This window comes from Equus asinus, chromosome 2 (genome assembly GCF_041296235.1).
Source record: "Equus asinus isolate D_3611 breed Donkey chromosome 2, EquAss-T2T_v2, whole genome shotgun sequence".
Classification (NCBI taxonomy): Eukaryota; Metazoa; Chordata; class Mammalia; order Perissodactyla; family Equidae; genus Equus; species Equus asinus.
Window position 1 is genome coordinate 133,117,756 of NC_091791.1, and position 27,032 is coordinate 133,144,787.

Below are 27,032 nucleotides of genomic sequence, written 5' to 3' on the forward strand. Positions count from 1 at the left end.
GACTTACCATGAGTTGCTTCAAATCTGCTCTCTCTGCAGGGTTTTTGATTAAGCTTAAAGGAAGAAAGATAATGTGAGAGCTATTGCCTGGTGCTGGTTCTAACTCAAAGTTTGCATGTCTGCCGGCCGCACCCCCCCCCCGCCCCCACTACACCCCACAGGCTCTGAGAAAGAATCCCCAAGCCCTGTTCATCTTCTTGTTCTCAGCACGATGCCATGCCCACAGTAGGTTAGATGCCGATCCCTGTAGAGCAAGTGCTGAAAGCAGCAGCTATTGTACCCACTGCTGCAGACAGGTCACCAATTCCTAGCACTCTAGAAGGGCAGCAGCCCGAGGGTGATCACAGAAGGGAAGGGGCAAAGTCGTGCTTCCCAAGATGAGTGGGAAGCCTGACAAAACCAGGGTACTCTTCCAGAAAACAAGGAGCTGACTTACCATTTATTCACAAAATCCTGAAATTCCAGACTGAATACTCCACTGGGCAGCTTGGGAGGAGGCTGCAAATAAATGTCAAGACATAAATGCCTGGCTTCCTGCTCCAGCCACCTCGCCTCCCCTCCCAACCCCCACCTCTGAGTAGTGCTGCCCTTATCCAGTCAAGGAAAGGCAGAGGTCGGAGGCAGTGGCTGCCTGCCGGGTCACCTGGGTGAAACCACTGGTCTCACACACCACAGAGCTGGGGCCAAGTCCATCTTCTACCACTCACTTGTCTAGTACACATCTGAACAAATCACTGATTTCCTCTCTGAGCCTCAGTTTACCCTTCCATGAAATGAGGAGGACATAATAATCTCTGGGATCCTTTTCAGCTCTGACACTCTTCAACTGTAAATCTTGGAGTGTGGCATGGAAACATATCCAGAAATTACTAGTAGCAACAGCTGGGGGATATGCAAACCACCAGGTATAGTCCAGCCCAGACAGCACCTGCGGAAGTCATAGAAAGCTAACTGAACAATGATAAAATGTATATCCCTTTTTGGAACCCTGAAGGAGCAGAGAAAGGTTAGTAAGACATTAACCAGCAGAGGGCTGGGTCTGGAAGAATGCTACCTGCACACTCACTCCAGGAATGAGACCGTTTGAGGGCATCGGAGCAGGAACACTGGCAACGGCTCTAGTTTTCCCAGGGTGCATGGTGGAGATTACACATGGCTACACAGGACTAGGCCCTGGAGCACCCAGCTCATGTGCTCCATGCAGCCCCAGGAAACATCAGCCACTCTCATGTGACCTGTGCTGGGGCTGTGTGCAGCTTCCTTATGAGCTGACCCCCAGACACAACCCAGGATGTCACTGCTCCAATGTGTAGCCCAAATCAACAGGTAATTGGAGACTAAAAATTAACCAGTGACACTACCAAAAAAGGCCAGCCTAGGCCTCTGAATGCTGTATCAGAACAGCAGGTGAATAAGCCTGATTTGAGGCCAAAGACTAAGCCCAGCTCTTAGGCCCACCCTGCAGACTGTCCTTGCTGCTGAGGGGGATGAAAGGAACATTCAAGGAAGAGACAGGCAGCATGGCCTCCAGGGCAGTCCGCTCCAGACCTCCGGAGTAGAAGGGGCCCAAGCAAGGGAGGGGCTGCGTGCCAACAGAGTGTGAGGCGCATACACCTGCCACCATGCAGCCCGGGCTCCTGGGAGGAAGGGGCTGGGGTCTCGGGGCTGGGAGTAGGTGGTAAGGAAGCAAGAGCACTAAGTGGGAAGGGCCTGAGCTACTTTTCATCTTGGAGCCTCAGTTTCCTCACCTGGCCCACCTGAGCAGTGCTTGGAGAACTGAGCAGGGAAATGTAAAAACATGCAAGGTGGCAGGGCACATTAGGCAACTGGCAGCTGCGTATTTAACCTCAGGCCATCTCTTCCTTTAATGTGGCTCCCACCCAGCTTAGGGCCCAGCAGTGGAGGATGACTTTCCTGACTACCACAGATGCAACGTCCTCTGCCTTCCTTGAGTCCTTAAGCAGCCAAGATCAGATCCTGAACTACTTTTCTCTGTCCCATGGCGCCAGCAGAAAGCTGTGCAGACAGTCAGTAAAGAGGTAAATTAATCTCCCTAGTGGACTGAACCAGTGACAGTGATTTATTAACTGCTCCAGTGAACCAGGATTTTCCCTGTTATGTTTGTAATGGACAGGGGGACCATTTTGAGCCTTTTGGGGTCTGGTTTTAGAGAGCAGGAAGAAAGTATGAAAAGTTATTCCACTAGTCTCTTGAGGAAGAAGAGAAGAGGGCAATACTCCAGCTAAGTGGGGGCTTCCAGCTGCCTCCCAAACATGCCAGAGTTTGTCCCTTCTCATTCACTACCATGCTGCCCCTGAGGCCAGGAGTGCTGGCCCTATCTGAAATCCTGTCCTGACCCCCAGCCCCTCCAGCCCTGCCCCACCCTCCTCTGAGCAACTAGTGGTCGTCCACAGCTTCCAGCTCCCTGCAAACCCAAATTTGATGAAAGCTTATCAGTCTCTTCCTTCTTTGAGCCTTTTTCCATTTAAACATACTAGTATATATATTACACAAATATGTTCTTTTTATTAAAATCAGCCAAGAGCAATAAGCAAAAAGAAACCTTTAATCACCTGGAATTCTATCACTCAGACAGAACCACTGTATTATATTACTTTCTAGACTTTATATGCACATATATGCATAAATTTTTTAAAGAACTGATCGTAGTATAGCTATTTTGTAGTCTGCTTTTTTCAGACAGCAATTTATAGTGAATATTTTCCATATCTATTTTTACATTGTCATTCTTTATGTTCACAGCCGTTTAATGGCACTTACAAGAGAAAACCCCATACTACAGTTACATATATATTTGCCTTGCCTCCTCCTCCTCACAATCTAATAGTCTTCAAGACCAGGGACTTTTATTTTTCCATCTTTGGATCCCCACCTCATTCCTACTGCCACCACAGTGCTCAGCACATAGTAACTGCACAAGAAACGCTTGGTGAGTGAAGGAATGAGAATGTCAATGGGCAAGGTAGAGGCTCCTGAATCTGAGAGAGGACAAGGGACTCAGAGATACCTGGAGATGTTCCCTGGGAAGGGACTCCTATAGCTTCTAAACGAGCCACTCAATTCCAAGAGCGTGATGTGCAAACCAAGTCATGTGGATCCTGGGACCCAAGCAGCCCATTCGGTGGGAACAACTCAGGTCTCCCAGTCAAATCAACTGTGAGTTTTTTCCCAAGAGGAGCAAATTCCAAGGTCAAGGAAGCCATGTAGTACTTACCTCGTTGACTATGTAATCCAGTAACTCAAAAATTGCCATAGGAGGTCGGCTGTCCATTCCATAAGCTACAGATTTTATAAAAAAAAAAAAAAAAAAGAAAACACTTCTCAGAAACAGACAGGAGGGTATTTGCCAGTATGACCCTAGGGGTTAGACACGGATCCTGGGGACCAGAACAAGGTCGATATGATAAATAGAAACAAAAGGAGCTACAGATAAGGCCTGAACACAGAGGCCACCACCAAAGGCCAGAGTCAGTGGCCAGGGTATGAATCTGGGCTCTGCCGCATCTGAGGTTTGTGACCTTGGGAAAATCAGTTGACTGCTAAGCCTAGTTTTGAGTTTTGTAAAGCAGAGATGAATAATAATTACGTCTGCCCTTCCTCCCTTATATTGAGAGAGGAACAAATGAGATAATAACTAAATAACATAACATAAAGGACTTAGTTGTAATTCTCCCTGAACTGGGATTTCTTCCTTCTTCCTTGAGTTTCTTCTTTCTACCCCAGAACCCCAGGCCAGGGACCACAGCCACCAGCCCTTCCAGTCACCGCCGTCAGCTATCCCTGCCCCCGCAGTTTCTCCCTTCATACACTCCCTCTGCCACGTAGGCCTCATGTAGGTAAAGACCAGGTCTCATGGGTCAGACAGGAAAGTCCCGACAGGAACTACATTAGAAGATGATGGTTGGGCCAGGATCTTCCAAGTAGCAGTTGACTTCACAGCACTCATGTTCAGAAAGGCAGGTGGTACTGCACAATGCTCACCACCAAGGAATCAATCAAAATCAAGGCCACTTACAAGTATATGTGACCCTGACAAGTCAAGCGCTCTGTGCCTCAGTTTCCTCCTATCTAAGATGGAGATTATAATAGTGCTCGCACATGGCTGCTATTAAAATTAGATAAAGCTAGGCAGATGCATGGAGACAGAAAGTAGATTAGTGGTTGCCAGGGGTTGGGGGTGGGTGGGCTGAGAGTGACTGCTAGTGAAGATGGGATTACTTTTTGGGGTGATGGAAATGTTTTGGAATTAATGGTGGTGATGCTTGCACAACATGGAGGAATATACTAAAAACTACTGAAAATGTGCATTTTATATTAGGTGAATTTTATCTCAGTAAAATAATCTACCTTAAAAAAAGAAAATTTCATGATTTTTAAAAATTAGATAATGCATCTAAAGGACTAAGCACAGTGCTGGGAACATAGTTGGGATTCCACAAATGGTAGGAAGTTGTTGGGAGTAGTAATAATTTTCTACACCCACCTGAAGACCCCCGCTCTGCTTCCCCCCTGGCCCCAGCCTGGCATCCAGAGACAGGGAATCAATCTTGGGAGAGTGTACAGAGAACCAGCCCTCCGGAAACCCCCAACAGTAAGGGACCCCCCACAGTCCAAGCTGGGGCCACACCAGGCCACTCACAGCTGAGGGGTCTTCCAGGGGTCCTTGGCCTAGGCGGAGTCTCAGCCGCATCTCCCTCCACTTGGCACCCAAACATCAGCTCCAGCTCCTTGGCATCTGGAGGAGGGATGGGATACCTCCCGACCGCCATCTCAACCAGAGAGAGCCCCATGCTCCAGATGTCCGACTGCACTGAATAATGAGTCCCCTGGAGTCTTTCCGGCTGCAGGAGAGACAGACACAATTATGCTCAGCTGTGAGCTAATCTGGGCCCACACAGGAGAGGGATGGGCGATCCCCGTGGATGCTCAGAGGGAGGCCTCAGCACTTCTGCTCCTCTGAGGCTTGTTTGTGCTGCAGGGAGTGGGCTGCCCCGCGTGTCCCGGCCCTGGGTCTACTGATGGGCTTTATCTTTTTCTGCCCCTTCCTCTCAAGAGCTCACATCTTGGTTCAGGACCTCCACTAACCTCTTTAATTTGGCTCCCCATCTACCCCCAAATACCGTGTTTCCCAAGTCCTAGCAGGCTCCCGTGGCTCTGAGGCCTCCTCAGGGCTCTGTCTCCCCGGTTTCCTGCCCTGAACCAACAGCATCTGACCCAGCTGGACCCTGGCTGCTGCTGCAGCTGTGCTTCCAGCTTTGCCCAGCCTGGTCATGTCCTGGATGTGAGGGCAGCTTGGCCAAAGCCCAGCACGAAAGGCTCATCTTGTTACCTGAGTCTGAAACATGAAGCTTCTGGAACATGGGCCATGAATGAACTGTGCAGTGAGTACAAAGAACACTGGTCCTGAGAGTCAGGAAAGCTGAGTTATAAGACCAGCTCTGCCTTTTACTCACTGACTGTCCTTGGACAATGTGAAATGGTAGAAAAGGCAAAGGATCTGGGGTCAGGAGACCTAGGTTCAAGTCCCAACTCTGGGACTTAAAAGCTACATGATCCTGAGCCTCAGTTTCCTCACCTATAAAATGGGACTGATAATTATGGTGATAACAATAGTAACAACACAACAAAATACCTGTTACTGAGGAGGTCAAATCAAATGAAAATGTATGTTAGATGTTGCAAAATGCTATACAAAATATGAGTTGTTATTGGTGGGAGGAGTCAAAGAGAAAAAAGTATACAGTGCTATACAAAGCATTATTTTTATTTAGCATTAACTGAAATAGGACACGTATTTCAAGAACTCTACAAAAAAATCTTTATTCTGACCATTGTACTTCTATTTAGACATTAAATTAATTTCTCCCATAGGATTTTTCACTAACTCCAACACTGGACTATTTTGGAACTGACCACCTACCACAAAAACCCGAGCCACTAAACCCTAGATCAGTAAGTCCTAGGGCCTATGAATTGATTTTGAACTTGTGAGTTGGCAGTTGAGTGACCCAGGGTGCGAGCTGCTCAGTTTTCAGACATTTATGGAAGAAGCAATAAGGGGAGGACAGGGAAAGAGAATGGGAGAGAGTTCTGAAGGGCTGGTGGGTTCCCTGTTCCTTAAAGACTGCGGGACACTGGAGTGGAGGGGTGGAGATGTGGGTCAGCGCCGGATGAGTGATACTGACAGTGGCTGGAGTCACGGGATAGGTGCAGGCAAGAAAGAAGGAGGATGCGGACAGGAACTTCCACACAGGGAGGCCAGGAGCAGCTGCCAAATCCTACCTAAGAGGCAAGTGAGGGCATGCTGTGCAAACGGGGCTCACTGGCGAGGAGACCTGGCTTTCAATCCTGGCTCTGCAAGGTTAAGTGGGCAGGTCACTTAATCTCCCTGACTCTAGATTTCCTCATTTCTAAAATGGAAACAAGCATCTTTACTTCATGGGACAACCACATGCAGCAGATGAGATCACTCAAGGATGTGAAAGTGCTTGAAAGAGAGCACATAAAACACTCTCCGTGCTAGGATGCCCTGCGCCTCTGTGCCTGCCCCCTCCACTCCAGGCCTGCACTCACTTCCACCTCCATGAAGACCTCCCACTCACTCTAACCCTCCTCTACTCTAGCCCATGTCAGCACTCACCCCGAGTCAGGCTTCCCCCTTTCTGAACTGTTCTCAGGGGCATGCTAGCCATTGACCCACCATTCAGTCAACCAACCATTCACCCACTTGCCAAACATTCCCTGAGCACCTACCAACTACCAGGCCCCAAGCCAGACCCCAGGGACAACAGAGACCTATGGCCCTATCCTTGCCCCCAGGACCTCATTGTATGGGGGAGAGAAGAGGACAAGCTGATGGTGACATAAGTATAGGCACAGCCGCACACAGAGCTCTGGTGACAGTGGGAGCCGGCAGAGGTGGAAGCCCAAGGGAAGACCTCTGTGATGGGGTGTTGGCCGAACTAGAGCAGAGACTCCAGCCAGGGGACCAGGTAGGTGTGCTGTGGTGAGAGGCAGGGCAAGTAACTGGGAGACACGCAGTGAGGAGGGACGGAGGAGGTCCGACTGGGGAGACAATTCTGAACAGGCACATAGGAGCTGGGGACCATTAGATGTGGAAAGGATAAGCAGCTGGGAAGGGAGATTAAAGGCTGATGCTCAGGTTTCTTCCTGGGGGAACCAATGAAACAGTGATGCCATTTACCACTAATGGAAAAGAAAAGGTGGGGCGATTTGGGGTGGGATCATGTCTGGGCATGTTGGGTTTGAAGTTTTGAAGACAATCAGGTCGAGGTGACCAAAGGCTAGCTGAAGCTCACAATCTCTTGAGAATGGAAGCCAAGCACTGGGAAACATCCGAGTGCTGGCGAGGGCTGGAGCTGTGATCGTACAATCTCTTCTAGTGAGTCAAGGCCCCAAGACCCCACTTATGCTCCGAGGCTTATGAAAGGCCACGACCATCTCCCCATAAGACTGTGATCTCCTCGGGGAGGGACCACAATGCCTCATCCCTCATTTTGTTCTCCCCAACCCCCATCACCAGGCTCTGGCTCTACAGGAGAAGGCACCCACTTGGCTCCTATCCCTGACCAGACAAGAAGCTCAAAAAATGGAACTCGGATGCTCATACCGACATGTAGGACCTTGTGCCCACGAAGGAGTTGGCCATGGAGTCGATGAGCTGCCCGCTGACCCCAAAATCACACAGCTTGATCTCCCCACGGGAGTTCACTAGGATGTTGGAGGGCTTGACATCTGCAGGGAAAAGAAAACAGAAAAGTAGAGAACTGGCACGGGTAGGCCGATGAGCAGAAGGGTCAGTGCTCCACAGACAGACCAGCCCTGACCATGAGTCCCAGGACCTACTCCCCACCCCCATCACAGTGGCTTGCAAACACTGGCCACCAAGGCCCCTTCTTCCCACTTGTTTATGGTTTGAGGAAGGACTGTTTGGAGAGGAAATGATAAGCTGCTGTAGAAGCAAGACAGAAAGTCAGTGGATTTCTACTCTTTCAGAATCCAAACTTGACCAGATGACCCACAGGAAGGAGCCAGTTACCATAAATAATTAAGATTTCAAAGTCTGTTGCTTCAACTGCCCCTATTGGCAAGACATAATATGGTTAGATCATAAGGAAGAAAACCACAAATAATAAGATCTGTATGCTCGCTGAGCAAAGAATCAAGGCAGACAGGATGGGCGTGAGAACTTCTGCTCCTGACCTCAGTACAAAGCACAGAGCAGGTGAGTTTTACGAATATGTGAGGCAGGGGTTGGGAGCTGACTTACGATTCTCTTTCACTGAAGTTATTTCCCTAACAGCCTACCTGTTAGTCAAGGAGAGCCCCTCACTGCCAGAGAACTAGCCTGAAAGCTGCCCCTCAGGGTCAAGGCAGTGCCTCAGTAACAGCCCCATGCCCTTCCCTGCGCTCGGACCTTCCCCACTTCCTGCCCTGGCTGTCAGCACCACTACTGGTCCACTGGCCCTTCCTTTTGCAGTGAGGTGAACTTCCAAATGTTTGTCTTCTCCGTCTCCTCTGATTCAAACAACTGCCCTGTAAAGTAGGCGGACCAGGGCCAAGTAGAGTAGTGCCCCCTTATCCGCGGTTCCGCAGTCCAAGATTTCAGTTGCCTGCAGTCAACTGTGGTCCAAAAATATTAATGAAAAATGAACATAAATAATCCAGACATAAACAATTCATAATTTAAATTGTGCACCATTCTAAGTAGTGTGATGAACTCTCACACGATCCCGCTCCGTACCACCCAGGACGTGATTCATCCCTTCGTCCAGTGTATCCACAGTGGATACACTACTCACCCGTTAGTGACTTAGTAGACATCTCTGTTATCAGATGACTGTCGTGGTACTGTAGCGCTTGTGTTCAAGTCACCCTTATTTTACTTAATAATGGCCCCAAAGCCAACTTTATTATTGGTTATGGTTGTTAATCTCTTACTGTGCCTGATTTATAAATTAAACTGTATCACAGGCACATATGTATAGGGTTCAGCACTATCTGCGGTCTCAGGCATTCACTGGGGGTCTTGGAACACACCCCCCTGCGGATACAGGGGGACTACTGTATTCTCATTTACAAGTGGGTAAACGGAGGCTGGGACTTGGTGAAAGTCCCCAGGCCAGGGCTTTGTGGGCAGATAGCAGCAAACAAGGAGACCCACTCAGGTGTAAGCCACACCCAGGGGCAAAATCACAAACTGTGACAGGGAATCTTTGAGAGAAGTAATATAGACACTAGGATATAGAATATCTGGAGAATCAGAGAAAAACCAAATCCTCTAATTCCAACCGACAGAACCACTGCAGGCATACCTCATTGTACTGTGCTTTGCTTTATTGCACTTCAGAGAGAACTGCATTGTTTACAAGACCCCCCACCAGCAAAAAGATTATAACTCGCTGAAGGCTCAGATGATGGTTAGCAATTTTTTTTAATTAAAGTGTGTACATTGTGTTTTTAGACAATGCTATTGCACATTTAAGACTACAGTACCGTGTAAACGTAACTTTTATATGCACTAGGAAACCAAAAAATTTGTGTGACTCACTTTTTATTGCATTGGTCTAGAATTGAAACCACAAAATCTCTGAAAGTATGCTGTATTAACATTATTTTTCCCTTCAATAATCTCACATGAATGCATTTACAGTATTTCTTCTTAAACAGATTCTAACAGGTCTATTTAAGTATCTTTCCAAGGGTATATTGAAAAAAAAAGTCACCCTCTCATATTCCAGTAAGTCTTTCCCCTGCCCTACCCCCACCCAGCCCCTCATCATTTCCAGCCCTGGTGGGGTCAAAACCACAGCCCCCAGTCAGCTCCACCTTGTCCCCATCCACCATTGGCTCCACGAGGGCAGGGACATTGACTATCTGCCTCCCCAGCGTAACACCACGGCTAGGACAATACCTGGCACACAGGACGGACTCCCAAAGGCTTGTGAATGAATGGATCTAAACTCACTGTGTACCAACACCCAAACTCAGAGCCACCGGTGCAGTATAAGACCCAGCCCTCATAACATCACAGGACACAAGACCTTTGTAAACCCCTCAGCAACCTGTGTGTCCTAAACCCCTAAACCCCTGTGTGTCCTACATACACACTTTCAGAACGTAGGTGTCTGAAGTGGCTTTAGAAGGCATCTGGGTCCTCCCTTTCCTGGTGGAGATGAAAAGTCTAAGGCCTAAAGGTTCAAGGTCACACAGCCAAGACTGGGTAAAGCTGGAACCAGAACTCAGATCTTCTGATGCCTAGACCTGTCTCCTTCCCACCCCCGCTGCTGCCACATTACTCAACTGGTCACTCTCCACCTAATCCTCACTGAGCACCACTATGTGCCAGGTACCATGCAGGTACCAGCAAGACAAGAGCGAGCAAACTGATCAAGTTCCCACCATATGAGGCTGACGTTCAGTGTGAGGAGACAGACGAAAACAAACCCACAAGCCAATGTGTAACATCAGGTGGCCTGAAGTGCCACAAAGAAAATAAAAACCAAACCAGGAAACAGCAGAGAGATTGCAGGGTGCTGCTGAGACAGGGCACTGAGGGAAGGGCTCTGGGGGCAGATGGCCCTTATCCATGACCTGGATGAAGTGAGGGGCAAGTCATGCGCCTCCTGGGGAATTATTTCAAGTGGGGAGAGTATAAACTTCAGGAGGTCAAGAATTAGCTTTTCTCTTGTTTCATGCCAAAGCCTAGTATTAAGACAGGCCCCAATAAACACTTCCAACTGAGGAGCCACTAGTCCTCATCTCCACAGTACCCATGGCGCTCCTCACACAGAGATGCCTGACCCCTGAAGGTCAGTGTCCAGTGTGTGGAAAATGATCTGGAGTAACAGAACAGAACTGGGAATAGCGAGGTGTGTGTCAGTGCTTGCTGGGGCTGGCAGCGAGAGCACATGCAAGTCCCTCCAACACGAGCCTCTGTCTTCACACTTCCCACCAAATGCCACAGCCTTTCATCCCTGTGCCTGCACCACGAAGGCGGGAGCCCCCTCACCTTCCCAATGCTGCTGTGGCCTGTTTAGGAAAGACATGTTAAACCTTGCTTTGTTTTGTTTCCCTAAAGATTGACACCTAAGCTAACAACTGTTGCCAATTTTTTTTTCCTCCATCCCCAAAGCCCCCGAGTACATAATTGTATACTGTAGTTGTAGGTGGCTCTGGTCGTGCTGTGTGAGACGCCACCTCAGCATGGCCTGATGAGCAGTGCCATGTCCGCGCCCAGGATCCCAACCGGCAAAACCCTGGGCCGCCGAAGTCGAGCCCGTGAACTTAACCACTGGGCCACAGGGCCAGCCCCATAGACCTTGTTTTAAAGCAAAAGCATAGCACTGGCTAAAGAGACAAGAGACCTGTATTCAAATCCTGGCCCTGCCCCCTGCTCCACATGCAGCCTTGAGCTAGTCACGTGGCTTCTCTAGTCTGAGGTTTGCCTATCATGAAAGGGGTGACAACAATGGCAGCTCTTGCAACCTTACCAGATGGAGTCCGGGATGAATCTAACAAAGTGTGAGTATTTAAATAGCACCCATGTTAAGGAATACAAAGAACGATTCTTACACCAGTTGCCCCCCAAGATCAGCAGCTCACAGCACCAGACACGCCCTCGCCCCCCAACAGAGAGCAGCCATCTCCCCCAGGGCCCGAGGACTCCTTCCTCTGCTAGCTCAGACACTTCCCTCTGCCGCAGCTGCTGCTCAGGAGTCTCTGCACCGCCTCTGTAACAGTCCTTGTATCTGATTCCTACTCACATGGCAAGCAAGCCTCATTTTTTTCAAACTTATGTAACACTGCTTTCCTCTATCCCTGGCTGTCAGATCCCACTTCCCCCACCCACCCCAGGGAACGACACTGCCTGGGAGACTGCAGAGATCCACGGGGGATGGGGTCGGAGAGGAGCAGAGGGAAACCCTGAGGGGCTTTTCCCTGCTTGGACCACATCTGTCCTGGGAGCCAGATGTACTGCACATGGCCCCTCCTGGTGACTGGGAAAGCCTGACAAGAAGTTGCTGGGAGATCTCAGGACACTAAACCCCTCAACTGGAGAGCATGTGGCTAGAGCCGCCAGGCCGGGACATGCTCCTCTCTGGAAGCCCCAGCCAAGTTGGGCTCTTCTCTGGGGACAAAAAAGAGGTACATGTCAGACAAGGCCAGAGAAAGACTGTTTCCTACAACTATCAGCTCTCCGCATTTGCTTTCTACAATCGCCATCCCTCCCTCCTCCATTCCTGTCCCCAGTATCTTCCTCCTCCACTTCGTGCTGCACAGCAACCAGCACTCCTCCAGCAGGACAGCCCCTGCACAGAGCTTGCAGTGGCTCCCATCTGCCTTCGTGTACAATCCAAGCCCCTCAGCCTGCCTTTCCAAGCCCTCTAGTCCCTCTTTACCTCTCCAGCTTCTTACCCCAACACTTCTCCATGTTCACCTCCTCCAGGCTCAGGCTCGCCTGCCTCTCTAACTGTGCTAGTCTTGCGCTGGTCCCTGCATCTAAAGCATCCTCATTTCCCACCCACCCTCTCACCTCTACTTCCAGGTGCTTACTTCTTCTGAGTCCCCTTCCTAACTTGGAATACTGCCCTGCTCCTGGAGCCCTGGGAGGATTAACCAGGCTTCCTCCCATATCTTTCCCTAATAGCGACTTCAAACATTGTTCCAATCACAGGCCCAGGCCCTCCCTTCTTTCTGAGGCCTTCTCCAGGCCTTGGGTTCTGTTTCTGACCCTCCAACAAGAAGAGGGTGAAGCTGGGAGGAGGCCTAGCACGGGGTGGATGGCTGCACTCTGAAGGAAGCATGCACACCCACGAGGCTCCCAGACAGACAAGCTTCCCGAGGAAACCTACAAGATGTTCAAGTTTGATACCCCGATCCTGCTCAGCCTCTGGTACCCTCCTTCTTCAAAAATGAACAAAGAGGTTTTATGAAAAACTAAGTGGAACAAAGCATTTTCTTCTCTGATATTTTCTCCCCCAGAAATAACCACTGTTCAAAGCCCCCCGAGTTTTCCCCAAGAGCACATGATTTTAATTTAACTTCTGAGCATTTTCTACCACTCTAAAAACAAGGGGTTTGGATTAAATAATTCAGCAAGTCATTTGTTTATTCTATGAGCACTTACAGAGTCCCTGCACTGAGCTATGAGTAGAAAGGACCCAGTCCCTTATCCCTGTCCTCAAGACTGTCACCACCAGGAGAGACATAATCTACCAAATAACCGGAATGTGTGCACACATGTCTGATGGTAAGGGCAAAGAGAGAGTCATGGTCAGCGCACTGCGACTCAGATATTCTAAGTTCTTCCAACCAGCCCAGACGGATGCCAGCCTGACTAGCTGGCAAGGCCCCATCAGGCAGATGAAGCAAGGTGAGTATCAGCCCCCCAGTATATTCCCTCTATGTTCAACTTCCTTCGTTTTGTTTTGTGTAGGCTAATATTACAAGAAATTGCATTCCTTATTGGAAGGTGGAGGGGAAGGCAGGCATGATAGAAGGAGGTGGGACATGAGGAATAGAAGGGCAGAGGAGCAGGGGAGAGAATGGGGAGCACAAGAAAAACAGAAGAAAGAGGTGAAGGGAAGAAATGAGGGCCGCAGAGCAGCAAGTGGAGTGACACTTGGAAACCAGACTCTGACTTATGTGTGAGAAAAGCTGAATCCAAAAGTGAGAAGATCTTGGATAAATGAGTTAAAAGTTAAAGGGAGGAAAAAAAAAAGGCAAATGAGATTTTTCAAATGGTGATTTTAGGCTTCAAATGACCTCTTCTTAGCAACCCAGGTAATGACTTAGCAACCCCTCTTTAAAGAGGAAGAAAAAGAAGGGAAAGGTAGCTGACCCTGATAAGTCAAATAACAGTCTCCAAAGAGCCACCTCCAGTTATCCATGGCATCCGGGAGCTAATTAAGTAGCAAAGATAATTAAAATTCAAAGAAAATCCCAAACCCTTCAATTAGCCATTACCTGTAACCTCTTTTTCCCACCCAACCTTCCCTAAGAACATTGAAAAGAGGCTCCAGCTTTCTCCCCTCACTGATTTCCCCCAGCTAAGCAGACTGAAAGACTAGGAGTGGGAGGATGGGACGTAGGCAAGCCCAGCTGACCTAGGAAGATGCCACAATAGCTCTGGTTCATGGAGCATCTGCTATGCCAGGCCTTTTAATTATACTGTCTTCTTTAATCCTCACAGCAGTGGGGTGAAGTAAGCATTATAAACCCCTGTGTCCAGATGAGAAACACAAAGGCCCAGAGTAATCTCTCTAGATTACACAGTGAGCTCATGGCAGAGGCGAGAGCAGAACTCATAGACTCTTCATTTCCAGAGCCTAGATAATCTGGGTCTAGGCAAAGGAGTGAATGGCAAACCACAGTGAGTTATACTCCCAAGTTTCAGAAAAGCCATTATTAAGATGTGGGTGACGGTGGTCAAACGGTACAAACCTCCAGTTATAAGATAAATGAGTCCTGGGGACATAATGTACAGCATGGTGACCACAGTTAACAATGCTGTATAGTATATTTGAAAGTTGCTACGCCAGTAGATCTTAAAAGTCCTCATCACAAGAAAAAAAAAATTGTAACTATGTATGGTGATGGATGTTAACTAAACTTATTGTGGCAAGCATTTCCCAATATATACAAATTTCAAATCATGATGTTGTACACCTAAAACTAATATGTCAATTATATCTCGATTTTTAAAAAAGAGCTGTGGGTGGGAAAGGGGGTCACTCATGTTAGAGATGTAACAAGCTTTATCTGGGAACAGGATCTGACTTGGGGTAGGTTGAAATCCTTGAAATCTGGTTGTGAGAGAAAAGAACTCTCTGCTCCAGTTTAGCGAGTGAGCACTTCCTGCTCAGCTCCAGCGAACTCTCCTTGACAAGTCTGACTGCAAGAACGTGCTGGCTGACCGCAGGAAGAGACGTTTCCCACCTCCTTCTGACTAACAACTGAGTCCAGAGAGCCTTCGGAGCACGCGGGCCAGGTCCTAACAAGCAGCTATTTTTCTCTCTCTCCACTTGCAATATTTTTGCCACCAAAACATTTTAATGTTTTTCTTTCCTCCCAAGATTCACTAGTTTTGAACGCTTTCACTCTCTACTTTTGTGTGCCCCTCTCTGCAAATTCAGTGCTCATCCCTGACCCAAAGGCACACAAACTCTGCGAATGAAACATGAGATGACATTGCGAGAGTTCAGGATTTGGTTTTCGTTAGCACATGCCATTCCAAGAAATGGTCAGATTTTTAAAACAGGATGTAATGAAAGCCACAGCAAAAGGTATAGGGGTTACACGAAAGAAAGAGAGCAAGAGGAAAGGAAAAAGGGGCAGTAAAGGGAAAAGCTTCCAGATCCTGGCCTCCCTGATCTCTCATTTCTAATGACCCCGTGATTCTATTTGGCAGAGCAGTGTCATTTTACAGATATGGAAGTTAAGGCTAAAGTTCAAGTCCCTCGCCAAAGACAGCAAGTAACCTTTCCATTAAAAGAATCTGCCTTAAAGCTGTGAGCTTCCCCCTCCAGACTCTCTTGGCTACTTCAGAAGACAAGCAGACAGCAATCTACCACAAAGCCAAGCAACCACCTGCAGGCAGGAAAACAATGCTGGCTAACTTGGATGCTTATCATCCGCTATTTAAACGAGGGAAATTAGCTAAAAATCTCTTTCAACCTGCTGAAGGCTAATTTTGCTCAGCAGGAGGAGAGAAAAAAGAAGCCAATAGAAAAAGGGAAGGCAGAGATAGGCAGGAGATCTGTTCATTTTAAAATGGAGAGTGGGAGAGACTAGTAACATCACTACATTTATGGTGACCCAAGCTCACCAAAGTAAGGCACTACCATTTGTGCCCGGGTCACAGTTAGCATGATGCACCAGACAAGTCTGGAAATGAGGTCACAAAGCCACTCAGCAGTCATTCCTACCTCAGCCTGGGACAGGCCCCTAAAGGAAAACACTTAGAAGAGAATGTTTTTAAAGACAAGTGTAAGCCGAACATAAGGGGCACTCCGTGTATGGTCTACTGAGAAGCAGCCACTCCCCACTGCACACACTTCTCTGGGAGAAGTGCTCCTCCCTTACTCCAACCAACCACTTCAGGTGGAGACTGACAATCAGCGAACCCTGACCCCTGGCCACAGGGCAGGCCCCTAACGCACACTGGGCCACCCATAGTTCCCCATGCCCTGGCCATGGTGACCCCGGCAGGTCTAGGCACATGACCCGTATCAGTCCAATGAGAGGCCTTCCCCAGGATTTTCTAACAGAAGCTGGGGAAAGCTCTTCCCTCCCTGATAATGAGACTAAAGCCAGGGGTGATGGCTCCCCTGTGGTAGAGACAGCTAGCCTGAGAGAATGAAGCCCATGTTGGAAGAGAAACAAACAAGAGAGGGAGAGAGCTAGGAGTATCTTTTATAAGTACATCTTAATTGAAGTGTGACCGCTAATGGCATTTGAATCCCTGGAAACAATTATCCCTCAGGCCAGTTGCATTCTTATCCTTCCTGGGGTTTGGTTAGCTAAGCCAAAAAAGAAAAAAAATAAATCTCCTTTATTGTTTGAGCTATTTGTGTTCACTAACAACCAAGAATCCTAATATCCACTGGTTCTTAACATCAACGGGCATCAGAAATCCCATTATTTGGTAGGCGTATAGTGTGATGTGGAAATGGCACCACCAACTCTGGAGTCAGGCAGTTCTGGATGTGAACCCCAGCTCTAACACTCACTGGCTGTGCGACCCCTGCCAAGTGACAGAGCCACGCTAAGCCTCTTTCCTTGGCTGTTAGGTGGAAATAGTAATTCCTGCTTGAGGGAACCTGGCAAGTACTAAGTGCTCAATAAATAGGAGGTACTACACGTGAGAAGCGCAGAATTCAGAGTTCAATGGCTCTTGAAGCTTGGAGGGAAACCAAAAGCTAACATTTGTTTGAGAAAAAACACAAATGATATAAAAAGTCAGGTCCTGCCTGGTCTGGCTCCTACCTATGTGCCCCCATCAGTGCTATTCTCCAATTATTCCCTGAATGTTTCTGTTCCTGAATCGTTTGCTCTTGCTAGTCTCCAATCCAGATGTCTTCTCTGTTCATACGTGACCTACCACCCTTCAAGTCTTTTCGTTTGGGGGGGGGTGGGAGCGGAGGAGAAGGGCTGCCTAACTCAAAAGTATCCCCTCATTCTCCTCTCTTCACCAACAGGAGGGAGCCCCACCAGCTATTTGTACTATGTAAGTTTTGCCGGCATACTCAGGGACTTGGGAACTGAGCTAAGAGGGTCGGGTTCAGTCTGGGCTGTGGGCAGCTCCTGGACAGGGAAGCAGAGAAAGCTGAGCTGCAGAGCATGCAGGACAAAGCGGCCCAAAGTGGAGAGATGCTGCCTGGGATCCCAACAGCCTTCCCTCCCTGTCCTTCCTGAACACTGGCGACATCTGGCCCTTGGCTTCCCCGAGGCCTCCTGGGTCCTTAAAGGAGGTCCTCTGTCCTGTTTATGCTGGTTCAAGTTGGTTTCTGTTACTGGCAACAAAGAATCCTCACTGAGACAAAGTCCAGCTCCCACCTCTTCCATGAAGCCTCCCCTGACCACTGCCCACAAGACTCCCTTCTCCTTGGAACCCTGGAGCTCTTACCACATATGTCACTTGTCATGTTAGTACATATGCCACCTTATTTTAAATTTTTTCTCTGAAAAAAATCCAAACATTCACAAAAGTAGAGATAGTGTAACCATGCACCCATTACCTAGCTTCAACAATTATCTACTCACTGCGAATCTGATTTCATCCATAACCCTTCAGCTTTTTCTTTGCAGGGTGGGAGGGAGCAGAATATGTTAAGGCAATGCCAGACCTTATGTCAATTCACCCATAAACCGTTTATCTGACTTTCAAGGTATAATCTTGCTTCTCCAACTAGAACTAGAAGCTTCTTAGGAGCCGAGCACTATATATTCAGTGGGCTTTTAAATGCCACCATCTTGATGCTGTTAAACAAATGGTCCAAGAGTTTCAAGTGACCCTGAGGACAGATCCAGAAGATGGAGAAGGAAGTGAGATTACCTCTCAACAAAGAAGGATGATGAGGGACTCTGACAAGATCACTCAGGAAGCCAACGGCCGAGCTACATAGAATCTTCCACAAGGTTCCATTGGCAGCCAGGATGCTAAAGGGAGAGGGAGGCAGTGACTCTGAGGCCAGTGGGTGGGCAGAAGCTTTCTGCAGCCTCAGTGCCCGCCATGACCATCCAACGACAGCACTGCGAACGTTTCACAGGGCAGTAGGCTCTTACCCCCAACGATAAACTTCGAAATGTGTTGTTTCCAAATGGAAAAAGAAAATCCCACCACTTTTGTTTCTAATTAATTTGGTGCTATCGAGCCTAATGCTGGTTCCCACCCTCATGCTGAGATGTGCCACTAGACCCTATATTGTCACTCTGTGGTTTTGGGCATCGTGAGCTGGGCTACATCTTGCTTGGACAGTGGTTAATAAAATCTGCCTCTTGGCTGATCACTAGGTCACCAGACTTCCAAATCAAACCAGCTCTCCTGGGTCTGCAGTCCTCCTCAGGAAGTTATCTGTAACTGGGGAGAGTGGCAGTCTCAGGCCCAGGTTTCCCTTAGAAATGAGGCTTTGTGATATGAGAAGGAGCAGGACATAGGTCTCCTGGGATTGCCTCTCAGCCTGCAGTACCAGGCTCTTCCTAAAGGGACCAGGTGCAGTCCTGGACCTCAGGCTCCCTTCTACCACAAACCCCTTGGGAAGGGCCACAGGGCAAGTCTTCCTGCTTCCTTCCCCTCCCCATCTATCCACACCAGCACCTGGCCTTTGCTCTCCAGGGGCTTCCCAGAATAAACCCTGACGACTTCTTTCCCACCTGTTCCCTCCTCTCCCTTCTCTCGGTTACTATCCTGACTCAGACCCACACTGTCTCTTACTGGACCATAGCAACAGCCTCCTAACTGACTTCTCTCCACGCATCTTAGCCACGGAGGCCAGACTCCTCATCCTCAAAGGAGAGCTCCGCTCGCTTCCCTGTGCAGGAGCATTCCTCTGCTCCCACCTGCCTATGATAAAATCCAGTTCCAGAGCACAGCAGTGGAGACTCCTCAATTGCTTCGACTACTCCTTCCTTAATTCCCACCACTCACCATCAGGAACCCTTTGTTCTAAAGAGCTCAAATGACTTGCTATTTCCTATAAGGGCAAATCTGTGTTTTCCTGCCTCTGTGCCATGACTCACGTGTTTCCCTCTACTGGAATTCCTTTTCTGACATTGCCACCTGTATAACTTCTCCCTAAGCTTCAAAGTTCAGCCCAAATACCACCTCCTCCACGATGCTTCCCTAAAGGGATCCGAGGAAGCACTCTCCCTCCTCCAACATCCCATCTGCCTCACTTGAGGAGCTAAGAGACAAACTCATCTGGAGCCATAATCCATCACAGTGGGTCTAGCAGCTGAGGTAATTCTAGAGAGAACGTGACTCACATTTCTAACCAAGAGACCAGCATACTGGATTCCAGCTACTAATTAGCCATTCTCCGTTTCTCTCCATCTGTAAGGTGCGGTAGCCTAGACAGAGTCCACAGGAATCAATTCTCCCTGTAAAGTCATGGCCAGGGCCCTTGAAGCTGCCACCACATGGCTGGAGGATGAGACTGATGGGCAAAGGAAGCAGAGGTGCAGCCAGGGCCACCTCCTGAACACCCTGGGCCACCTACGGATCGAGGCGCAGACGACACTCCCCCGCCACACAGACAAGGATTGTGCTCAGGACAAAACACCGTGTGCAGACTAAGGAGCCACCCTGACTTTGCGCTCAGGGAAGGCCGGGAGGACACCAGAAGAGGCCCGGCAGGCAGGACAGTACCTCGCAAAGGTCAGAGAAGAAGCCACTCAGAAACTCATTGCATGCTATAACAGCTTGTAAAACAACAACAAAAGAAAAACAAATGAGCCATTCACATCTTGCCTACCAGTGCCAAAAGCAAGTCTGACTAAAGCAAGAGGAAGACTCAGAGGTTGAAATCCTGACTGTAGCTGAGGACCCAGCTCCTCCAGAGGCTGCTGCTAGGACACCTGCGAGGAGCTCTGGAGGCCCCCAGCCATCCCTGGGACTAGGATCCAAAAACACTCTCAAAGCCTCCACAGAAACCTTGCGTCTCCTTCTGACCTGAGAGCTCCCTGCTTTCACAAACCTCTACCCTGAGCAACAGGAACTCTTCCGGAGTGCACTCCAAGCAGGCTGGCCCCCAGGTATAAACTGCTCCAGCTCTGAAGAGAGCCATCGCAGCTGGCTCCAGTTACAGTGTGGCTTAAAACTCAGGACACGGCAGGTCCAAGCTACTAATTCAATACCGGGACTAGATCAAGCAGGTTACACACTCCTTCATCTGATAGAAGGAAAAGAAAAACAAGTTGAGGCATAAAGTAACACCCTCCTTAGCATTTACTGATCTTCATCAGCCAGCAACTCCAAGGCAGAAATAATTTACGGCCTAAGTTGTATGAACCCTGTATTGATGTAAATCATGTAATGCTTCCTCAGGGTCTTGATCAAAATAAAACCTTGTTAACTAGAGTGGGCCAAGAAGAATGGCAGACTAGAAATGCAAATCACTGCTTTAAATGGCATGAAGCAGAGCTGTATCCTAGGGCCCCCCACCTCTCACACTTTAACTCATGGCCTAACTACCTGGGTCAGCTTTGCATGAAGTGGACATGAGCTCCTGCCATAGTAAGTGAAAAGACTACATGCAAAGCTTTGTAGCTGATCGCTTCCAGAGCTCCAGGGTCAGGAAAAACCCTCTCTCCTACCTACCTATGTCATCCATCATGCTTTCATCAAGACTTAATGCTGATAAACTCAAAGCTGACTCTTGTGCTTAAATTCTAAAGTTTCCTCAGTTGGGAGATTCTTCTTCCCCTTAACTCAGTGGCCAGGAAGCTTTTTCTCAAAAGGATTAGAGAGCAAATATCTTAGGCTTTGAGGGCCACACGGTCTCTTTCACAAGCAACTATTCAATTTTGCCATCGTAGCACAAAAGCAGCCACAGACAACGCTTAAACAAATAAGCATGGCTGTGTTCCAATAAAACTTCATTTATAGACACTGAAATTTGAATTTCACACAATTATCACATGTCATAAAATTCTCAAAAACAATTCTTAGCTTGCAGGCCATATAAAAATAGGCAGTGGGCCAGACTTGGGCTGCAGGCCACCAGTTTGCCCACCCCTGCCTTAAATGCTTAATTATTGTTTTGATCTGTTACTAGTTTTTTGTCCTCCTGATCCAATGCTTAATAGTATTTATAGTGGAAAAACTTTTTTTCCTAATTTGTTTGCTTTCAGCATCCACTCCTCCTCACCATCTTTTAGTAACAGAAACTCTCTTTTTCATCTGGGATATGCTCCTCCCCCAACAACAAGTGTTTCTGCTAGGGTGTCAACCAAGAGACCCCATCCATCCTTCCACAGAGGTGGGCTTATAACCCAGGATGGCCAACCAGACTACTCTAGTCCCCTGATACACTGACTGGTCCAGGTTTGGTCAGGCACTCCAAGCAGAGGCAGTCAGTGGTTCAAGCGCTGATCTGGATGCTGGGGGCAGTGAATGGAGCTCTGTCTCTGGGATAGGGAGCATGAAGGACTAGATGTATCTAGGGTTAGTGAGGTCCATGCTGCCCCCATGAGAATCCGACTGCAAAGGAATCCCACACAAGGAAGAGCAAAGCCAAGAGGTACTAGAATCCGGAGACCGTCACTTCAACCCCACATTCATCCCTGCCTTCGGACCTCCTGGTAACCCAAGCCAAGACATTCCCTCTTTTGACTAAGTAATCTTAAGTTGGGTTTCTGACACAACCAAAGGATTCTGACTAGTTATATCGCATCAGATTTTTATCTGAAAGTTGGCAGGGTAGCGATTCATGTGTAAAACAATGACAGTGGCTCTGTTCCACCATCATTGGTCACCTACAGACATGTCTCTTTTCCCCTGTTGGACTCTAAGCTTCTGGAGGAACCAGATTCACTTATGAGCCATCTTTACACCCTCTGTAGTGATTCATCCAGCACCTGGCAGTTGGTATACAGTCTATGATATTTTACAACTATGAATTACTTTTCTTGGATGTGGGATGCTACAGTGAGGAGAAGGGCAAATAAACATGGAGGAACATCTGCATGCACCTACCCATGACTATCCACCAGAATGTCACCCAGAGATTTCAGAGAAAACCGACACTCCCAGAGGGGTCACAGATCTAACAGCCACACTGATCAATGGCCCACAAACCACGTACACCAGGCTGAGCCACACGGACTGCTTCGCCCTTTGAACCCCCAGGGGAAATAGAATGCAATGTCTGCACAACACCAGGGCAGATCATAGTGGGCCAATTCACCGTGGATGAAATCCAGAAGAGCTGGCCAGAGCTTCAGACAGTGGGAAGATCAGCTGAGCTTGTCCTGCCCAAGAAGTCCTGCTCCATGACGGTAGAGGCAAGTCACTTCAGGAGTGAGGGTGAGAACCTGCTTCTCTCTAGGTTCCATCCAGTGTGGGCACATTAGAAATGCAGGAAAGCCAGCCACATGCACACCCAAGGCAGTCTACCCCACCAGGACCAAGACACCCAGTTACCACTCACCCAGTCAAGGATTACTGAAAAACTTTCAGAAGGCTACCACCCAGCAGGAAAACCAGTACCTAAATGGCACCTGAAACAGTTGGTCTCCCGTCAGACACCATTATGGCACTTCCTCCCACTTAAAAGGTAATTTCTAAGTGCAGGTAGGCCTAGTTTTGTATCACTGACATATTCTTTAAAAAAATGTTTGAATCAAATTGATGTAATTTGCTTGCCTTTTTGAAGATTCTATGAGAACTTAATGTTTGAAAGATCCTGTAGTGAATGTTTTGAAAACGTAAAGAATCGCCCCCAGAACTTGTGTTACAAGTTATTTCTGTACATGAGTTTTACTTAGAGCAGGGCACACCTAGAAATCACTTTCAGCTTAATAATTTAAAATCCTAAGTGTCATCTCTGCATGCTAGACTAGGTAATGGGGAGCGAACCTGCCGCCAACACTCAGCAAGAGGGGATGGTGTCCCTTGACATCTGCGTGATTGTTGTGAGACTGTATGCTTCAGAGGCACTGACCCCAGGCCCTTCTAGAGGTGACTGAGCCTGCAGTCCAGGCCCCAGGGAGGCTAAGAAGGGCCAAGTGACCCAGCAGCAGCACCCCTGTGGTAGGTGTGGACTCGAGGCAGCTGCTTTTCTGCCTGAGTGACCCGGATTCCCAACCAGAGTAGCCCTAGTCTCTGCCCTACCAAAGACTGTGGGTTCAGCTTTTCAAAGGATTCTCTGAGCTTTCCCAGGATCCTTCTGATCAATAACTTTTTAGTGGCTTAAACCAAGTCAGGCTGGTTTCTGTTGCTAGTAATCATAAAAACCTATACTAATTTATCTGCTAAGCAGCAGCTAATGTTTATTAAGTGTCTACTATGTGTCAAGCACTATTCTAAGTGCTTTGAAGGCATTATTTCAATTAATCCTCACAACCCTTTAGCTAGGCTCTATTTTCTCCATTTTCCTGAGGTTTGGAGAAGTTAAATAACTTGCCTAGGTTATACAGTAAGGAGCACAGTCAGGATTCAAACTCTGAACGATTATCACCGTGACAGAGAAGAAAAACTGGCCATAATATTTTGCAGCTCCTGCCAACAAGAGATAGTCTATCCCTCTACTTGTTGAATCTTGGTCTGACCACGTGACTTTCTTTAGCCAACAGAACATTAACAAATGTAACATAAGCAGAGGCTTAAATGGTGCTTGACTACTGGGGTTACCCACTCTTGCTACTGAAACCCTAAGAGCATCACAGGAAGAAGCAAGGGCTTTAGCCTCCCAGAGGATGAGTGAGAACATGGGGAGAGGAGATAGGCCCTGCCAACTCATAGAACTGTAGAAAGTAATAAACTCTTGCTGTTTTAAACTACTAAGTTTTGGGGTGGTTTAGTACACAGAAAAAGCTAATTGAAATAATCACTAAGGTTAGGTTATCAGCATATAAATCAATATCAACAAGTAGGAATAAATAAAAATTTGAGGCAGAAAAAAAGCCTCTTTATTCCTCCCCATTTTTCCTCAAGGAGAGAATCAGAAAAACAGTTTGAATTTCCTCAGAAAAGAATATATTTAGACCAGAGGAAGAACTTACTGGCAGCAAGGAAGCCTACAGACAGAGGCAGGGAGACTCTCTCTCTGTCATTCTCACCCTAACTAAGGTTTCCAGGAATCATCCACTCATTGTGCATCTTGCTCAGGAATCAAGTTGTGCAAGAGCCCCATTCCACAGGCCAGGCCAACAGTGATTCTTTCAGGACTTCTCGAGAATAACCACACACAGCAGGCGTCTGAAAAGCTGAGTGGCCAGGCCGGGCCAGCACACACACTGTTCACCAGGGTAGAAGTCCTTCTGGTGACTTCCCCTTCTTGGCTGGGCAAGTAAGAACTCTCCACCAAAGCCATCTGTCCAGAGACCAGTGTGGCTCACAAAGCAGCTCTTGGTGCCAAAGAACATTAACTGGTGGAGTCAGAAAAGAAATTCCCGGGAAAGTGGAGGCAGCACCAGGCTGAAGGGGAAAGCAAGCTGGTTATTCCAGAAATCAGCTGTAACCTTCCCCTCTTTAAAATGGAAATAAAGTTAGAGCTCTCCATCAAAAACAGAGCATAGTACACAGAAGGCACAGAGTAGAGAAAACACAGGACTAGATTAATGACGGTGTTAAGAGTAGGAGACACGGGTTCTTGGCCCCATTTCACTGCTGCTTCTTGTGTGTTCTCGCAGAAGTTAATCACACATCCACCCATTTAACAAACCTTTAAGGAGGAGCTACTTTCTGCTATTATGTTAGGGACTGGGGATATTAAGACAAATTAGACATGCTCCCTGATTTGAAGAAACTCACATACTAGTGAGAGAAACACACAAACTCTCTGAGCTTTGGTTTCCACATCTATAAAATAGGAAAAACATACCTATTTCACAAGGTTGTTGTGAACAAGAAATAAGTAGTAGCAAGAAGCACATAATACAGTACTTGGTACACAACAGATCCTCAAAAAATAAGGATCATTATTTATTACAATAAGAAAGGGATGGACACTGCATCAAGGGAATACAGAGACAGAGCTCTTAATCTATTTGGGAAGGGGCTGGTTCATGGGCAAGCTTCTCAGAAGAAGAGATGTCTGAGCTAAATAGGAGTATCATTACTTTTAGCAAACATTTATTAATGACTTATGAGGAAGACATTCTCAAAACCATGTAAAATAAGTATGTAATTTGCAATTATTGCTCTTTGGCATGAAGCATCCTCATCTTACAGATGAATAAATAACTCATGAGAGTTTATACGCCCTGTACATAAGAGTTAGGATGTCAACTTTGGCTGATTCCCAAGCCTCAGTGCTATACTGAAAGGGATGAGCAGACTTAGTCTAGCAAAGGCATGAATGTGAGGGGTTGGGGTGGGGACTGGGAAGTAAGCATTCCCAGGAAAGGCAGTAATAGGAGCAAAGCTGAGGAGCACACAAAGGTACAGTTCGCAAAAGGAACTTAATCTCACCAGGTCAGTTTCCTCACAAATTACATAAAGGAACAAGGAAGGCAATTTGCTTTTGTTACACCCTTCTCTATGCAAAACATTTTGCCAGTTGGTTTCCATATGTCATTTCATTAATCCTCATAGCAACCTAGGAGTAGAGAAGAGGATTCCATTTTACATTTTACATTTACTCCACTAGACCCTTCTACAGCTCTGAACTCACGGCTCCAAGTGAAACTACGTATGTCAATCACCACCCTAGAACACAGAGCCATACTCAAGAAATGTGAACTCTCCTCTCCTTTCAGCTACTCCTATTTCCTAGAAATTAATACACCAAAATATTCTAACACGGAACTCAGAGGTCTTAAAGAACCACAGAGTAAGGTCCATAAACTGCTGGAAAACTGCTTCCCCTTCAAGCCATACCATACCTCCTTAATGATACTTTCTTAACTGTCAGTAGCAAGAGGACAAAATGATAGCTAGTGCAGTTAGAAAGCAGAAAGCTTTCTATAGTTTTGTATTTTAAGTATACAGGTTTGATGTGTTTTGAAAAATGTATACGCCTGTGAACCAACCACCAAAACCAAGATTTAATATTTTGATTACTTCAGAAGTTCCCTCATGCCCCTTTGAAGTTAATTCCCACTCCAGCCCTCAGATCCTCAGGCAACCACTGACCTACTCAGTTACCGTGGATTAATTCTGTCTGTCCTAGAATTTCATATAAATGGAATCACACAGTATGTACTCTTTTGAGTAGGGCTTCTTTCACTCAGCACATTTTTGAGATTCATCCAAGTTGTGTGTATCAACAGTTTGTTCATTTTTATTGTTGAGCTGTATTCCACTGCTTGAACATATCAAAATTTGTTTAGTCACTCATCTGGTGATAAATATTTTGGCTGTTTGTAGTTTGGGCTGTTATGAATAAAGATGCTACGAATGTTTGTACAAACAAATGTTTTCCTTTCTTTTTGGTCAATATTGAGAAGCGGGGTTGATGGGCTGTATGGTTTAATTTTAAAAGAAACTACCAAACTGTTTTCCAAAGTGGTTGTCCCTTTCCCTGGCTGCTTTTAAGAATCTCTCTCTCTCACTGGTTTTTAGCAACTTGACTATTTTTTTGCTTTTTAGTTTTTTACAGCTTTACTGTTGTGTAATTTTTATACAATAAACTCCACATACTTAAAGTATATCATTGATGAATACATATGACCATCACCACAATCAAGATCATAAACATATCTATCACCCCCAAAAGTTTCCTCATGCTCCTCTGTAATTCTTCTCTCCTTCTTCTTCCCTCATTCCCCAGGTAACCACTGATTTGCATTTTGTCACTACAGATTAGTTTGCAATTTCTAGATTT

The 27,032-nt window shown here is 47.2% G+C and overlaps 1 protein-coding gene across 2 annotated transcripts in view; it reads right to left on the reverse strand.

Moving 5' to 3' along the window:
• Positions 1-27,032, reverse strand: part of MAP2K1 (mitogen-activated protein kinase kinase 1) — a 75,400-nt gene that overhangs the window by 1,773 nt on the left and 46,595 nt on the right. For both annotated transcript variants that reach the window (XM_014856205.3, XM_014856206.3), the window contains exons 6-10: positions 7,652-7,776; positions 4,661-4,862; positions 3,236-3,300; positions 437-498; positions 8-53 (exon numbers count right to left, since the gene is read on the reverse strand). In XM_014856205.3, coding sequence (XP_014711691.1) covers positions 8-53; positions 437-498; positions 3,236-3,300; positions 4,661-4,862; positions 7,652-7,776 — 500 coding nt within the window. The remainder of the gene's footprint in view (positions 1-7; positions 54-436; positions 499-3,235; positions 3,301-4,660; positions 4,863-7,651; positions 7,777-27,032) is intronic.